The 16478-nt window shown below is 35.9% G+C and overlaps 2 protein-coding genes across 6 annotated transcripts in view; both read right to left on the bottom strand.

Annotated features, from left to right (window-relative positions):
* TRAPPC13 (trafficking protein particle complex subunit 13) overlaps window positions 1–16478 on the bottom strand; it is a 27458-nt gene extending 10980 nt beyond the window's left edge. Inside the window, exons 1-8 of one of the 4 annotated variants that reach the window (XM_074811681.1) lie at window positions 16180–16478; window positions 9495–9563; window positions 8526–8625; window positions 7836–7920; window positions 6984–7111; window positions 6775–6847; window positions 3698–3742; window positions 229–246 (exon numbers count right to left, since the gene is read on the bottom strand). In XM_074811681.1, coding sequence (XP_074667782.1) covers window positions 229–246; window positions 3698–3742; window positions 6775–6847; window positions 6984–7111; window positions 7836–7920; window positions 8526–8625; window positions 9495–9563; window positions 16180–16378 — 717 coding nt within the window. In that variant the 5' untranslated portion in view covers window positions 16379–16478. The remainder of the gene's footprint in view (window positions 1–228; window positions 247–3697; window positions 3743–6774; window positions 6848–6983; window positions 7112–7835; window positions 7921–8525; window positions 8626–9494; window positions 9564–16179) is intronic. The other 3 variants (XM_074811680.1, XM_074811683.1, XM_074811682.1) reach the window with 3 other exon arrangements.
* Window positions 11059–16308, bottom strand: SHLD3 (shieldin complex subunit 3). Of its 2 annotated transcripts, none has more exons than XM_074811687.1 (2): window positions 16180–16308; window positions 11059–13988 (listed from the first exon to the last, which is right to left on the bottom strand). In XM_074811687.1, exon 2 carries the CDS (start codon window positions 13851–13853, stop codon window positions 13104–13106), a length of 750 nt encoding a protein of 249 aa, XP_074667788.1. In that variant the 5' UTR covers window positions 13854–13988; window positions 16180–16308; the 3' UTR covers window positions 11059–13103. The 2 variants fall into 2 exon arrangements, with proteins under 2 accessions (XP_074667788.1, XP_074667789.1); XM_074811688.1 differs by lacking the exon at window positions 16180–16308 and adding an exon at window positions 15906–16165.

Raw genomic sequence — 16478 nt, 5'->3', positions numbered from 1 at the left:
GCAAGAGTCTGTAATAGTCAACTTTCAGTTTCAACAATGGGTATTAAAGAAAGAGATAACCATTTAAATTATTAGCTGCACATATAAAGATGAGAAAACATCAGTTCATGATATGCAGAACAACATTGCTTTTCCATTATGTTTTTAAAAGAATGTCAACAACAAGCACAGAGACAGATAGGCAATTAAAAAAGCATACATATTTATAAAAAAATAAATAAAAATTACCACAGAACTGAGGTCACTCTAATGGGAAAATAAAAAAAGAACACATTAGAGAAATTAGGGTTAAATGTTAAAGAAAAAGGAGGCTAACTTTCAAACAAAATGCATTTCTGCATTTTTTTTGCACCATCTAAACAAGATAGCATTAGTAAGACAGAAATGTAAATAAAAATGGATGCAAACAAAGATGACAACTACATTTCTAATAAGTTATAGCTAGTATGGTTACATGGTTTACTAGCTTTGCTTCAGAACCAATCCAAAGTAGAGCCTAAGGCACACAAGTCACAGATAAGATATGGTAGAACAAACTGACCCAAAAAAAAAAGTTAGTTTTTGAGCAAGTTTGAAGTTTGTCCTGAATTTAAATCCATGCAATGGGTTGTATATGAAATGGAAAAACAGTCTTGCCATTTTACAGATAATTTGAAGTATCCACATATATAAGGCCTCAAAATAAAAATAACGTGGTAAGGTGTTCCAGCAAGGCTACAACACTGCAGCTTATAACAAAATTTGGCATAACAATCAGGAAAAACTCTTTTTTGAACATCCATCGTTCCAAAAAACCAACTTCAATCGCAAACTTTGTTTTCTTAAGTGTCTGCATATTTGTCTCCCTGTGCATGTTTGCAGGAACAGAACCTTTTACAGAGCCTTTTCCAAGGCACACCGAAGTCAGTGAGAGACTTTCTATAGGCTGGGGCAGGTAATTCAATCTCAGAATTGCAGCAGGTTAGGGCGACAGGGCATGCGTTCTATGCACGAATTTCAGTAATCAACTTGATTTGGATGCTACTGCAATACGAGCAACAAGCAAGAAAATTAAGGTTCAGCGTCATTCCTTGTCTTAGAAAAAATGAAATTATGGATTATAGTTTCTGGTAGAAAATAATTTTAGTGACAGATTTATGAATAGATAGTATCACATCTGTAATATTAATGGTAACAGTTTAACTGGTTAGTCAACCCTTCAAGACCTTCACTTAACTAATAACTTTCACATACTAATTTTTTTCTTCCTCCCTGCTCCCAAGGATAACAGTCTTTCTTAATATTCAGGATGAAGATCTTGGTGATTTGACAACGAGTATCATGTGCAACATCTAACCAAAGACTTATTTCTAGGTTTCTAAGTTTTTTTTTTTACTTCTGTGATCACACACATAGGAGCACTTTATATACTTTCAGAAATGAAATATGAATGGTACTGTATCAGTTTGATAGGCAAATGAAAGCTGTTCAGTTAATCTAATTGAAAATCTTTTTTTTTTTTTTTTTAATCATACTGATGTTATGGTAATGGGAATTGCATAAATTCCTGAACTGGAAGAAAAAAAGGCATCATAGCAGCCTTTTAAAATCTTTTCAGGGGCGGGTGACAGGGGGTAGCATAGGGGAACAAAACTAAAAAACCACAAATAGCAGCTCAGACACCAAAGCTTCTCTCAGATCTTTATCATGAGGAATTGGTGGCTAATTGAAGAATGGAGTTTATTAAGTCCTTTATCAAGGCCAGTCAGTAAAACAATTTTGTAAGAAAAGAATACTTTTGACCTACATCAGTCTGCCCAAAATTTACCTTTAAAAGGTTTTTATTTCCATTCATTATGAAGTGTTTCAGCACAAAACAAAATTTTCACACGAAGTATGGAGATATAGCAACATTTAAGATATCTATCCCTCTTTCACCTACTCCATATCTTCTATTTGAAACCACAATATAATCCACACACAAAACGGAGGTTTATTTTGTTCCCAGAGGAATTACCTGGTTTCTTAGGATTATTTTTGTTCTTAAATCACAGCAGGAGACATTTCCTGACATTCTCATTTATGAGTAACACCAGTTCTATAAAGCACTCAACCAGTGGTATGTGCTTACGTTCCAACCCTACTCTGGTATCTCACACCTGGTCAACCTAAGGATTGAAGCCTGTGGCCTAGATACACGTACCAAGATATTTTTAGGAAAATGTTTTTCTCTTTTCCTCTGTACTATGATATTTAAATTGATTATGGCCTATGCCTTGATTTATTTTCCCTCTAAATAAATTACACACTATGTATCAAACGTCTCATAATTTACATGCAATTTATTCGCAGCAGAGAGAAAATATTTATGGGAAGTTTTCTGCACAACTGAACAAGACAGATCTTTGCATCTGGAGTCCTCATTTGTAGAGCAGAAATTCTTATCAGTTATTTCTCCCATTTTCTCTATTGATACTGTCAGGAAAGGAAAGAAATACACCTTTCACACCTCTATAGCCATAATCTTCAATGATGAACCCCAGGTGTGACTATGATGGATATATATAACCAGAACAACAGATCTGCAGACTCTCTGTTTTTCTACATGTGAATTTGTAGTACATACATTTGCTTAGTTAAGAACAAACAGGACAGCAAAATATTTTCTCCTTGGCATAACACAAGTGATTTTTCAAGTTGCCAAAATGCCATGTATTTTCTTCTCCTACTGACACTTGGGTCTTTTTTCTCTCACCTACTTTTTGCTGCAACATAAAACACCTACAGCTTCTCTCTTTTAAACTATTTCAAACAAACTCTTTAAGAATACTAATGAAGGTTTTTCAACCAAATGACTAGCAGTGTAATAGTTGGCCATATTATGGTTATGGAAAAAGTTAATACTCGGAAGCTCTCAACTTCTGGATTTTGTACAAGCGATACAGAATACGATGCTCACAAAATTAAGCTACTTGTTCACTATCATGAAACAGGTAAGTGATAATGATGAAAATCAATGTCCTAACTTCCTATGTAATGAGATATTGTGGAAGTTTATACCCTATAACAGACCTATATTAATACCAATATCCACAGGGAATGTCTACAAATAAAAAGAATGCTGTATGTAATTTGTAAGAGTTTCCACTATCTGTGTCACCTTCAGTTAAAATTCTTTCCATAAATAGCCAAAGACAGATGCCTAAGTATGTCCAAATAAATATACAAGGCATATGTAAGGTCATTTAGTTTTGAAGCACTTTGTGTAACTGTCACAAACCTAAAAATTAAATTATTGAACAAAGAGGTCATATTTACACTGGAGAAATTTAAATTCCCCCAACCTGGTAAATTATCATCTGCTTTGTGAACAATTAATCTCCCCTACAGTAAGTACTCTATCAGCCTAAATATAGAAGCAATAGCTGAAAGTATTTGAGTTCATGGGAAAATGGAAAATACACAAAATTGGCGGTCAATTGCATTAATGTCCTGACACATCTGCCTTAGTTACCATCTCTTTCCCCTTTCATCAAAAGTATGTCTTGTTTTTAAACTAAATTATATAAACCCACCATCTAACTTTTTTCCCTTTGGAACTAATCATCTTTATCAGAAACATGTGTACTTAAGAAGCTCTTTGAATTTAATCTAACCACCTAATATGAAGTAATAAACCCAGCACACCAGAACAAACCAAAATACACACAGCTCTCACCTCCGCATTGTAGAATTTGGTTTTCACATCTAGTGGTTTAAGAACCTGAAAGAAATGGAAAAGAGACAGACTGACAATTGGTTTCTCAGACAACTTCAGCATAAACTGTTTATAAGCGCTAGGCTCTTTACTAAGTGTTATTTTTCTTTTTCATCTTACAGAACAGGTGCATAATTGAATGTATGATACAATCAACTCAGCTAAAACCTCACAATTCAGAGTATATACTCACTGCTTCTTATCTGCACACATGACTGCTCTGCTACTAAACAGTTTTCTCAGATTGAAAACAAATACTTCCCCACCTAAGCACTGGCCTCTTACGAAACCAGACAAATACAGTGCATTAAGTAGATCTATATCTTCAAAATAACATTACATCCATCTTGTAACCTGAAGTGGTCTGCACTTGCTTTCAAGAGTGAGCAAGAACCATCCAATATTTACAAGTCCTTCAGCGTTCTGCAGCAAACAAAAGTTACTGAGAGCCTCTCTAAAAATAAATGAAATAGGGAACTATTCATGTGATTAGCTTAAACAACAAACCATTATCAGGCTTCACTTCCTTCTTGAAAATGCAACTGTTACAAGAAATAAAAAAGCCAATAAATCATTTTAATCACATGAGATTAAATCAGAAAGAGAAAACACTTTGATAATATAAAAGGTGATAATAGTGTTGGCTCTTAAGTGCTTGAATTTTGGGCATAAAGCCACTACAGTTAACACATTTAAATACGAAATGGATATAAACTGATGTAACTGAAAGAACTAATCTTCTATTATACTTGTAAGAAAACAAATTAAAGGTATCTTGCTGAAGACAAGTTCCCCTTTACACAGGTGAACTTTCCATTTGTTCACATATAAGTGTATTGCATCCTGAGAGACCCCTAAAGTTTCAAGTTTGTGAACAAATTCTTTAGCCCTGAAAAATGCAAGATTAAAAAGTAGTCTTCACAGAGATTTTTGCATTATAACAGGAATAATGTTCAAATCTTTCAAGTAATCAGAACTATATCTCTCTACTTAGAAAAAAGTCAAAAAATTAATTTAGGTGTATGCTGGTTGAGTGTTTTTTTCTGCCCAATATTTTGCTTCAGTGAGCTTTTAATTAGTTTCCCTAAATGTTTTCTCTCTCTTTCTGATAAAGAAAGTCTTTCCATTCATTCCAGTAAATTTCAAGTGGCTTTCCAGTAAAAATCACGTAATTATTTCAAGGTTAACCCCCCACCCTCTCCCCCTGAAAAAAACAACCACCAAACCCTAGAAAGAATCATTCCTTCTCCAAATAAACATAATTGTGTTAATTACTCAGAGAAGGCTTTGAAACAAAAAGGCACTATTGATCAGTATTAAACTACATATAATGGTTGAAAAAGAAGCTGTTTAAATCCAACTGTAACACCAGTTTAACTTAAAAGATCTAGAAAACATAACTGAGAAAGTTGAAAATGTGTCAGAGAAAATGGGTTTTTTGTTTCTTTTTGTTTGTTCTCAGATTTTCTAGCTGGTGTCTCCATGTAAAATTTAAAAATTAACAGCCGAAATTGCTCAGTGAATTGTTTTTCTCATAATGAATCAGAAAGTATTTATAAAATGGTGTTAAAGTGTATATATACTTTTTGAGAAATTTTTATGCTTCCTTCCTTAAAGTAAGAGCTTCAAATTTAACAGATCACTGGCCTTAGCTATTTTGACATTAAAGTTGTCCGTTAAAAACCACAGAAATTACAACTTGTATGCAGACCTCTGAAAGATGTGCACAAATAAGTTTCCATATAAAATCTAAAGGAGACAACCCAACATCTTGAACAAGACTCTGGCAAGGAGAAGGGTAGGGAAGGGAGAGAAGATGAGAACTGGAAGCCTGTGGATGCATACGTTAGTGATCAAAGAAAGCCTAGAGGGGACAGAGGGACAGAATACTGAACTCCTGGGGGACAAAGAATGGAGAAATTGAAAGGGAAAGAGTTTCACAAGGATAGCAAGACAAAACACACAAAGATGAAAATCAGCTACAATAAAGACAAAGAAACACTGCAGACTTTCTGGGTTTGGAGGAGAGAAACACGAAAATTCATAAGGAATGATTTTCTGTACAATTGTCTGGAAACACCTTGGGCTAATCAATACCTGTCATTTCAAGGCCCACAAGTATTAAAAGCACTTGGGGGTTCTTTTCTGTAGTGCACAGCAATTTAGCCTTCTAAAGACCAAAATGCTTTTTTCTGAAGTATCTAGATAGAATACTGGAAAAGAGCAAAATGTAATTTTGCAAAAGACTTACAAAAGATACAGGTCTCAATTATATGTTCTTGTATTGTCAGACACTCTGTGAGAGTATCTAAAATTGTATTCAGTAAAGCATGTCACCTAATCCTCCATTCTATGGGAAAGAATGCACAATTATCCAAGTCTCAGCATATTTCTCTAAAAAATAAACATCCATTAAATACACAGCTAAAATAGACTCTTCCCTGCCAGAGCCAGTCCACAGATAATGGTAAGTTCCTACCTTCCTCAATTACTCTCATCTCATGTCTTGAAATTTGTGTGGTGGAACAAAAGGTTTCAACTCTATCAATTACTTCTGTGGATATTAGTCAGATATAACAGATTAGGCTTCTTTGCTTAGTTTCCTTTAAAAAAAAAACCCCACTAAGTTCCAATTTAAAAAAGGTTACACACGTTAAAAGAAATAACAGAATTTTACAATCTAAACTCAAAGGTTAGATGTTTCAAAGTCATAATGAACAATACTTATTCTGTTTAAAAATAATCATAAAGCTGGCTGCCATAAAGAGGGGTTTTTTTAAAGACTAGATTTTTCTTTCTCAACAAAGAAATAAAAATTATAAGATGTAATATTTATTACTGCTGAAATGTTTAAGTGCATGGTAATTAGAAACCATCAGTTCATGTGAAGTTTGAAGCGACATTTTTTATCGGTTCACTTTTAAAACTCAAACAGATTTTTAGTATGTAAAAGTGCTTTTGAAATATCAAATGTTTTAAAATGGGTTTTCCAGATTCACCCACTTATTAAAAGCAGAGTAGAATACTTCATGCAATACCTGAAATTTGAAGAACTTTCTGAAGTACATCTTCTCTCCTGTCTGCATAGTGTAACTTACTGCACAAACTAAGCTGAAAGAAAAAATTTTTTTTTTAAATTTTGAATTACTTTAAATTTTGTGCCTATATCAAAGCAGCAACAGAATAGCATGCATGTGCTGCAGTGTCATTTAAGCTCATTTATTCACAGAAAAATTTAAAACCTTACATGTGCGTTCCTATTTCCTTTACTTCATGATGGATCACATCATCAATGCAACAGTCAGGTTTAAGTTCTGCCACTGCGGCACTCGAAGCTGAAAGGTTCAAGCGCTGAGAACTTGTTTGAAGATCAGCCTGGGGACAGAAACACAAAGCACTGTTTAGAACTGCAGCTGCTTAAAGCAATCTAAAGAAAAATAAAGTTATAAAGTTATAAAGTTTCACTGAGCATTTTGTACCCTACATACTTTTATACACATTATATAAATATGTTAAGATGATGAGATACTTGTCAAAGCTAAAGACAAGTTCTAAAGTACATATAAACAGTTCAACCCTTTAACATGCAGCTTATAAATTCTCCATTTATTTTTTACATTGAGTTCCACAATAACTTCTGGCATTTCTATTATCAGTGTATTATTTTTTCAACAGAAAATGCAAAAAAGGATGCACTAGAAAAGAATGCATTTGAAATGCAAGCAAAATACAAGTCAATGCATGCTTTACAGAGAGTTGCTTTGATGACTGTATTGAAAGTACAAGTAAACAAATACAACTGCAATTTTTTAGCTATGGAAGTTTTGCCACACCAATTCTCCAGAGAAGTTTTATAACATATCCACTTCTTTTAATACAATCCTAGTTCTTAATTTTAATTTTTAAAGATGTCTGTCATCATTTCTATTTTTATGTCTTACTGTTCCCAATTTCCAGGTATATTTTCTGGATTGGAAAAAGTGAGAGATACTTCCTAAAGTCTATATATTAGCATTAAACATAAAAGATACTGTCAGAAAACATACTCAACATATTTTATTTTTTTATAAATCCAGTAACTAGGTTTATCTTCACATACCTTCACCAGTATGTCCTTGACAACTTGATTACTATCATTGTGCACACTAATGTAACTAGAAAATGTTTCTCCCAGAAATATATTTCTGTGTTCAAAAAAAAATAAAGTATGTTTAGTAACAGTTATTTTCTAAAAAAATACAGAACATGTCACTGAAACCCCTTTAAATTCTGATTAAAAAAAATATATATATATATACACACGTGCACACACATTTGCCAGATCAAATCCTAAAAGTAAATTGGCATTTTCACACTCATACTTTTAAATGTCATCCTTCTAAGACAAACAACTTAAAAAGAGAACAAACAAATCAGAATTTTTTTTCTAGATAAAAATCTGTGAAGAATAAGATGGTTTACAGTACACACAAAAATCACTGTAATAAACTCTGTTAGTATAAGATGTGGTTTATAGTAGTGCATTACATTAGAAATTCACCTACAGCTGCAAATTTCTTTCAACTTTCAATTTTTATTACATTCTGAGTCAGGCTACAGAAAAGGAACATCAGGCAGCACACATTTATATATTACGTCTCATTATAAATCAAGCCACAGACTGTTTTTAAAATGACCGCACATCTCACTGCATACCAATGATGTTCAAAAAGAAAGAAAAGTAATAAACATATTATCATTAAATGAATCCTAAACCTTTCATGTTAACAGTTAAATAATTTATTCTTACCCAAAATTTTGAGGCAAAGTCAGCATTTCTCCTAGCATCAAAGTTTCTGCTCCCTTTACAGTAGAAGGATCATCTTTCATGAGCTGGTTAAATAGATTACCTGTAGAAATACCAAATTGCTAGTATTTAAATATGTGCTAAGTCTAAAGCTTTGTCTACATTTAAGTTATAACACTAAAATAAATTACATCTAAATAAATGATTAAGACATACTTATTTTACAACCAACTTGTTTAGGGATGAAATACGTATCTATAGGCCTGCCTATAAATAACAGCTTACTTCCAGGCACTTGTGTTCAATGAATCATTCAGCATACATACTGAAGGGTGCAATCCCAAAGGCATTGCTCAAATTAAAATGAAACTTGTAAGGGAAATTCTGCCCAACTAAAGCACATTATATAACAGAACTAATCAACCCCACTTACTGTCTTCCCCTGCTTGCTTTGTATTTCCACACAATCCTCTTTTCTTGAATCTTTCCTTTGCCTCTTTCTTATAGTTCTAGACTGCAACTACTACTGGGCAACAACCCCGGGATTTTCAATTTTTGACTACACCAAGCATAACACAACTCAAAAGCGGTGACTCCTGCAAAATAGTTTTCCATAGAAGGTTCATGTGTTGGTTCTAATTACCAGGGCATTTTATCCAGATAAAGAACACAGTAACGCCAAACTTTCTACAACTACACGTTTCTCTCTCACAACTGCCTTCCATCTTGTGTGTTAATTACTCAGACTTTGAGGTCACGTGTTTGCAGTATCATCATCAAGCTTTCAAAGCCGTAGGTCAAGAGTTGTAGAGTGCACCTTGGTGTTTTCCATGACCAAATATAAAATATATTGCTGTTTCAGATTACTGTCTATGGGAGGACATAAGACTGCTCTGACATCTAAGTCTCAGATGCTCACATTGCTTAAACCGGTAATATATACATAATAATCAGTCAGTAGAAAAGACATACCGGGCAAATCTCTTTCTTCACAAGTCACCGGAATATTAGTGAATAAAGTAGGTTTGGTTAGTCTCATCACTGCAAAAATCAGAAAATAAACCACAGGTCAATGAAACAATTTTTTTTTTTTTTTTAAAAAGTGTAATTTTGCCTTGCCCTCCTTCCACCCAAAAAACCCACAACCACAAAATCTTAGCCTGAAAAAGGGTAACCTTTTGGATCACCTGACCTTTTAAATATAACATATTCCCTGCTACTCTGAGATCCAAGAGCACTGGTGATACCATTGCTCCCTCTTGCTTTACTCCCCTGGTGCACTAACATCTGCTGCTTTCAAACTTGTATGCTAAAGGTCTTATACCTGCTACAGCCTGAAGTGCTTTGTGGAGAAGTATACTAGTTTCATTTTTTTGTGGACTCTTCAGGGCTAAGCACTGTTCTGTGATCCCGGGGAATCACATGGGTGATGATGGGGGAACATGATGCGGGGACAGAATGGGAAGTGACAACTAGTATGGAGCATTTTAGTCAAACTCCGGGCTATAAGGAATTGCATTTGCACCCTAATCTCCAAAACATACACAAGATAAGAGTTACAAGTCTAAAAGCCTACATTATTTATACAACCACTTTTTCTTTTTGTCACAGACTTTAAACTCAAACCAGCAAAACCATTACAAAAGCCTCAGGAACGCACAAAAAAACTATTTTACTGATACTGATAAAATCAAAATCACTGAGATCTTGCTATTAAAACCTCTCTACTTCAAGAAAGTGGTATTTTTAAAGGCTCTTTTAACTCAGAGTCCTCAAAATGACATTATTTTTATTTGTATTACAGATCTAAGCATCTTAAAATAATTCCCTCTTCATATGAACCAATGGTCCTAATCTTGCATCTAGCTTCTCATGAAAGCATTCACATGAAACAAAGTTGAGCATTTGTAACCTTAGGTGTCGATCTGAAGATGTAAAAATCCCTGACTTGTTTTCCTTTGAAACTTAAGAAACATAAACCTGTATAATTTCTGAAAACTAAAAATAAAAAATAAAATGGTTCCTCTTGACTGCAACAAGTTAATCAACATCCTTGCACTGACACACGTATGGGGCTTTTTCTTTATTGTACTTTTGTACATATTATATGTCTGGTCAACATTCACTATTTCCAGTCATGTAAAATATTCAATTATTTCAATATACATTCAGGTGTAGTGAGCTGTATTGGTTCACAAGAACTTAAACTACTACACCGCAGACCTATGCAAGCTAGCATTGACACAAAGAAATCTGTTTTCAGATAAAAAAGGTGACACATTCTCTTTGTTATGGTGAAAAGTTGAAAAAGATGACCTCTGAAGGCTTAGATAAATAAATAAATTAAAAGCCCCCAAATATACAAAACAGAATACATGAAGAATCAGATTCAACATTGAAAATGAACAATATAAATACTGAGTTATACATGCATATGAACTAAGCATTTCTGGAACAGTTCAAAATGAAATTCTGGGTTTCAGTTTGTACATTGGTGCTACCCAAGACCGTAATAATTCTGTAGAGAAACCAAATGTTGTGCTCAGTTTTTATTACACGACAGTTATCCAGCTGAAGTGCTCACAGCTAGCAGTGCAGGTATCATTATTTACATACAAGCCAAGCCAAAGCAGCAGAAAGCTGACAGCTACCACTGAACAGTGAACATCAATCTCTCTTTCTGTTTAGCAAGATGTTTGTTTAGCTCTTTTGTTGATATATTAAATAAATATAGTGGGACTGTATTATTGACAGTTACCTAATTTTTTTCAAGTCTACAGTAAGCCCATATAAACTAGTACTTGCTCACTGTTTCTAAAAGAACAGCTACAGATCAACTGTAGTCACGTTTCAAACCATAAATAAATAGATCATGGAATGAAGTCAAAACACAAATAGCTTAAGATATGTAGATTATCATATTTAATAGGACTACTAAATTAATATTAGAAAATATTGTATCTTTGCAGGACAACTTCTCATGTGCTTTCTTCTTAGATCCTAGACATAAAATACAATATTAAATAAAACCCAAATCATGATGCATTCTACTCCTCTACATCTTTAAAAATGCTCATGCACAAAGAAACTTTGTTACTAATTTGTGTTACGCTCAGAAAAACAATTTCAGTGAAATAACTTGGCTATATAAGCTTTAAAACTAATAATGACCCTCAGTTACTCTAGACAGCATTTTACATCAATTTTGCAAGTGGTAACATTAAATTTCAGAAACACGCTAAATGTCAATATAAAACCCCCTTAACCTTTATCTAGTTTAGAAATTCATGTCAATGATCCAAACTGAGCAAACTCCTTAATTTTAAACTACAAAAATATATGTAATGCCTATAATAAAATATCATTATTCCAACATAAGAATGTCAGCAAAAGAAAAATGTAAGTAAAAGCCCAAGGGGATTTTATTTATAGTTTTTACATAGAGGGATCTCCGTTACGCTTATGTGCACTTTTATTTGATCAGTGCTAATGATAATCTAACAATCTACAAATACCATTCCCCTATTTTTCCCCTTTTCCAGATGCCACAGACCTTGACCTTCAGCTACAGCAAAATTATCTGGAGTTAGTAGGGGTGCCTGAGAGAAATACACACCCTTGCAATCATACCCATCCCAGTTCAACTGCTCTGCTGACCCTTCAAACACTGAATTGAGCAGGGACAGCATGACCTTGAAACATTCTATTTTCTCAGCTGACAAAAAGTCATGCTGATCCCAGCCTTCTATCACAGTAAACCGCATTCAAGTGCGCAGAGACCTTTACCTTCCATACAGACAACAAATAGAGGTTTACAGATAGAAGTCTGATTTCTTTATTTCCTGACCTGTAGCTGGCAGTCAGCGCTTCCTTCTTCTCCAATATAATTAGAGACAAAAGACCAGAAACATCAGGAAAAAATCTTATTACCAAAGTCATAAACCAGCAAATGCTAAGTTGTTCATTATTCTTCAGCTTCCACTGAAACTTTAATTAGTATTTCTGGGAAAATATAGATAATGTTACCAAGACAGCATACACATGCAATAGAAAGTAAGTCTGTATTTCACACGAGTGCTATGCCTTCATTCAAACCCCCTCCATGGCCCTACTTTCAGGAAATAATCAGATCTTGAAAGCCTTGGTGTCAAAAATAATCACAGACCCTTTATAACAACTCACTTGAAAATATTTTTCCTTCTCCTTATTTCAAAGAATCACAGTGAGGATGTACGTTGCTTGACTGAAAGCATAAATTTTATTATCTGACACAACTTGCTATAATAGCCTGGAATTTTTAGTTTGATTTTTCTCCTTTAGACCATGGAGGTAGAGAAAAGCTACAAAATGCAGTTCTAAGCCAAACAGAAACTCACTAATCTTAACAGGAACCATTGATAAATCTCCTGGCAAAACAAAGTTAAATAAATATATTATTACAGTTAAAAAACTGTAGCAAAGCAATATTAAGTGGTTTTCTGCTCATTAACTCATCAGTTGTTCTAAAGTTTGTATATTCTATGCTGCTTAAAAACTCTAGTACTTCAGACAGCAATTTTATTATGAAACTCTACCTTACAATTATAAACTAAATATAATTCCAAATTTATGTACAAGCAAATTCATTTTATCAGTAAGGTTGAGCTTTTCCCTAAGAATATTTCTAACATATTCACAGTATAGTATATCACAGAAAATCCATATCTGTCCCACAGATCTTTGGATAGTAGCATTGCAAGATGGCAATTCGTTCTGCTTGATGAGTCTATTCAATTTTATCCAGATGTCCTCCAAATTCTGATTATTACAAATAGACTGTTCAATTGTCCACTTTGCTCTATAAAATGCATGCAGTTTTAGTCTTTCCAAATTATTTTGCAGTTCTTGAGATAAAGGAAGAATCTTTTCTTTAAGCTTAGGGCTAGGGAGAGAGACACTCCAAGACCTTTTCAATTTTTGTTGTCCATTAGGTGGTGATTCTCCTGGATTCTCCAAGTTAATTGGTCTGTGAACAGTTTGTGCTTGGATTAAAGTCTGCCCATGTTTCAGCTTAGTCTGAAACTCAAGGAGATCTTTTGTGCAGTCATAATCAGGAGATCCTGTAACATATTCTGAAGGTGTAAAAAGTTGTTTCAATTCTTCTGCTTCCTCACAAGAAATAACAGGTGGACTCTTTTTTGGTTTGAGGGGAAGTCTGTGTAAATCATTTGGAAACCAGGGTGTAAATCTTGGTAACTGGCGAATGGGAAACTCCTCCACTGCTGCTTCTGCAAATTTCTGCAGTTTTATTAGATCTCTCTGAGGTGGTCGATAATGCAAGACCACTTCCATGCTTGTACAGTAGGAATCCAGTTATTCTTAGGAAAAGGAACAGTCTCTTGACTAGTATTCTCAAATCTAGACTGAAACATCTTATTTACAAGAATTTCCTTGCCTCGTGCTGCAAAGATCAGTGGAAAACAGGACCTAAAGCAGAAGTATTATAAAAAAAATAAGATACTACCATATTAAGAAAAACATTACTAGGATATTTTACAAAAAAGCAGCATGTAGTAAAAGTAAGCCATATATATATCAGAACATTCTACTTTATCCAGGCTGAACATTAGTGACTGTATTCCATCATTACCAGTGTAACTTCAGTATGCTAACATCCATATGCACGCAGTTTACTCAACACTGTCCTTTCCAAGAGTATTCTTTTACTGTCAACATCTCACACTTGGCATCCATCTGTTGTTATTCTTGCTATACTGTTGGGATGCATATTCAAAGACATACAATTACTACTGCCTATTTTCTCAACTTTACCAGAAAACTCTGTTTTTTTAAAAAGTGTTTTCCTCCTACACTTCAACTTTTTAAGCCGGGGCACATCAAGCAACCAGAAAACATGTGTGTTACAAAAACCCTTCCTGAAATAGTACTGACCAATAATGCAATTTTTAAAGTCACAGGTTAAAAGGGAAACACTACAGGCAAATTAAAGTTGTCTGCTTCCATTTCATATCAGAACCAGACATATAGTTTTAGTCTCGGAGCTTCTGAGCAATACATGCAGACGTCCTTTTAGTCCTTAAGGACCAGATAACTGCTTAATTTATTAGACTTTTAGAATAACTAAAAGACTCATTAAGTCTTTAAAGATAATACTTTCATACATAGTTGATTTCTTTCATACAAAGATTATATTAAGGGGGGCAGGGTAAACTTCGAATTCTACTATGAAACATTAACATAACATGCACTCTTGCTCTCCTGTTTTTTCCCCCTAACAATTCTGCAATCATTTCAGGTTCCCAGCCAGAGATCAGCAATATACAATGACACTGTCAAGATTTTGTTTAAAATAGTCACAATGTAAATAAACCCTGATACTTTTCTTACTTCTTTTCCAAAATCTGCAGCCACTGCACCAAATTCAATACAAGCCCAAAGATTTTACTGGTTTCTTACAAAAGAAAAGCTTTTTGCTTTTAATTAGTTACTATCAAAATGCATTTGTAATGTCAGCTGATGATGGTTTTGTTCTCAGGTTTTGGACTTTGTGTATGTGTGTGTATGTGTATGAAAAATGGCTTGCTGATCTCTGAATTATGGTTAACAGGTTTTACTGTGACATGCAGACACCATTAAAAACTCTCTCCAGGAGTGTTGTAAAACTAGTAAATGGGCAGAAGATGGGCTTTGAAATCATCTGCACACTTGCACTACTTTACCCTTCTGAACAGTCTCAATGATTTCAAATGCTCACAGAATTGAGATTTTAACCAACTATTTACTACTCCTACTTAACAAGCAGCATTTATTTTATAAACAAGCACGGTCAGGAAAAAAAGAAAGTAAATACTATGCCCGTTAACTGAAATAAGATGAAAGTAGATTCAGGCTTTTCAGTGTTTTAATTACTGACTTACTCAACTGCCAGCAGAAATGGTCAAATTCTTTACAGGGCTCTCTTGATTTCTGTACTAATTCTGCAGGGTATGTGAGAGACGTGCACCTTTTTTTTTTTTTTTTTTTCACAATTCGTGATTCCTGCATCAACGGTGTAAACCCAGTCCAGTGCATTATGGGTGAGGTTAAAGGGGCAAAAACCATTAAAAGGGGAAAAAAAACCCCAAAATCAAACAAAGCAGACAGCAAGGAACTGGAAAGAAAACTTAAAAAACATATTTTCTTGCAAGTGCTGAAAGTCTTGTGCAAAATGCAAATATATCCAGCAGCCTCGATGGCCCCATCCGGCAGGGGACACAACCCCGTGCTGGGCCCTCTGCCACCTGCATCCCTCGCTCCCTCCCCGCCCCGCCTCCTTTCACCCTCGGCACCTCCCGCCCTGCGCCCCACCGCCAGGCGCCCCTCCCGGGCCGCTCCTTGATCGACCTTCGTCTAAAACAGAGGGAAGAAACGGCCTCGCCTCCGGAACGGACGCAGTGCTTCCCGACCGGTTCACAATCAGAGCCCTCCCCGCCACGGCTCCCCCCCGCCCCGGCCGGCCCGGCCGATGCGCCCCGCCTCTCCCCCGGACCCGGCCCGCCTCGCCCCTCAGGGCCGGGAGGGGGACGAGGGCAGGGCTGGGGCCGGCCCCAGGCGCCGCAGCCGCGTCACGAGCGGCCTGGCAGGGCGGGCGGGCCCTGGCGGGCCGCGCCGTAGGTACCTTTCAGAGCCAGCAGGTGCTCCTGCTTGGGCTGGTTCACGTCCATGGCGCCAGCCTTCGCCCCTACGGGAGGGCAGACGGGCCAAAACGCTGCCGGTGGCGGAAAGCGCTCGGCCGGGAGAGGCAGGGCGAGGGCGAGGGCGAACGCGAGGCCCGGGCGCAGCAGATACCGCCGAGGCGGAAGCAGCTGTCCCAGCATGCAGCGCGCCGCCGCCACGGCGGGCGACACTACAGCCCCCAGAACGCACTGCCGGCCGCGGGCGGGGCGGGCCGGTGCCCCGGGGGCGTTCCGCGGGGCC

Source organism: Strix aluco, chromosome Z (assembly GCF_031877795.1).
Source record: "Strix aluco isolate bStrAlu1 chromosome Z, bStrAlu1.hap1, whole genome shotgun sequence".
Taxonomy (NCBI): Eukaryota; Metazoa; Chordata; class Aves; order Strigiformes; family Strigidae; genus Strix; species Strix aluco.
Note: the sequence above shows the minus strand (reverse complement) of the source record. Positions and strands in the feature narration are given on the sequence as shown.

Coding starts and splice junctions, on each gene's coding strand:
- SHLD3 (XM_074811687.1), bottom strand. CDS start 13,853: ATGGAAGTGGTCTTGCATTATCGACCACCTCAGAGAGATCTAATAAAA.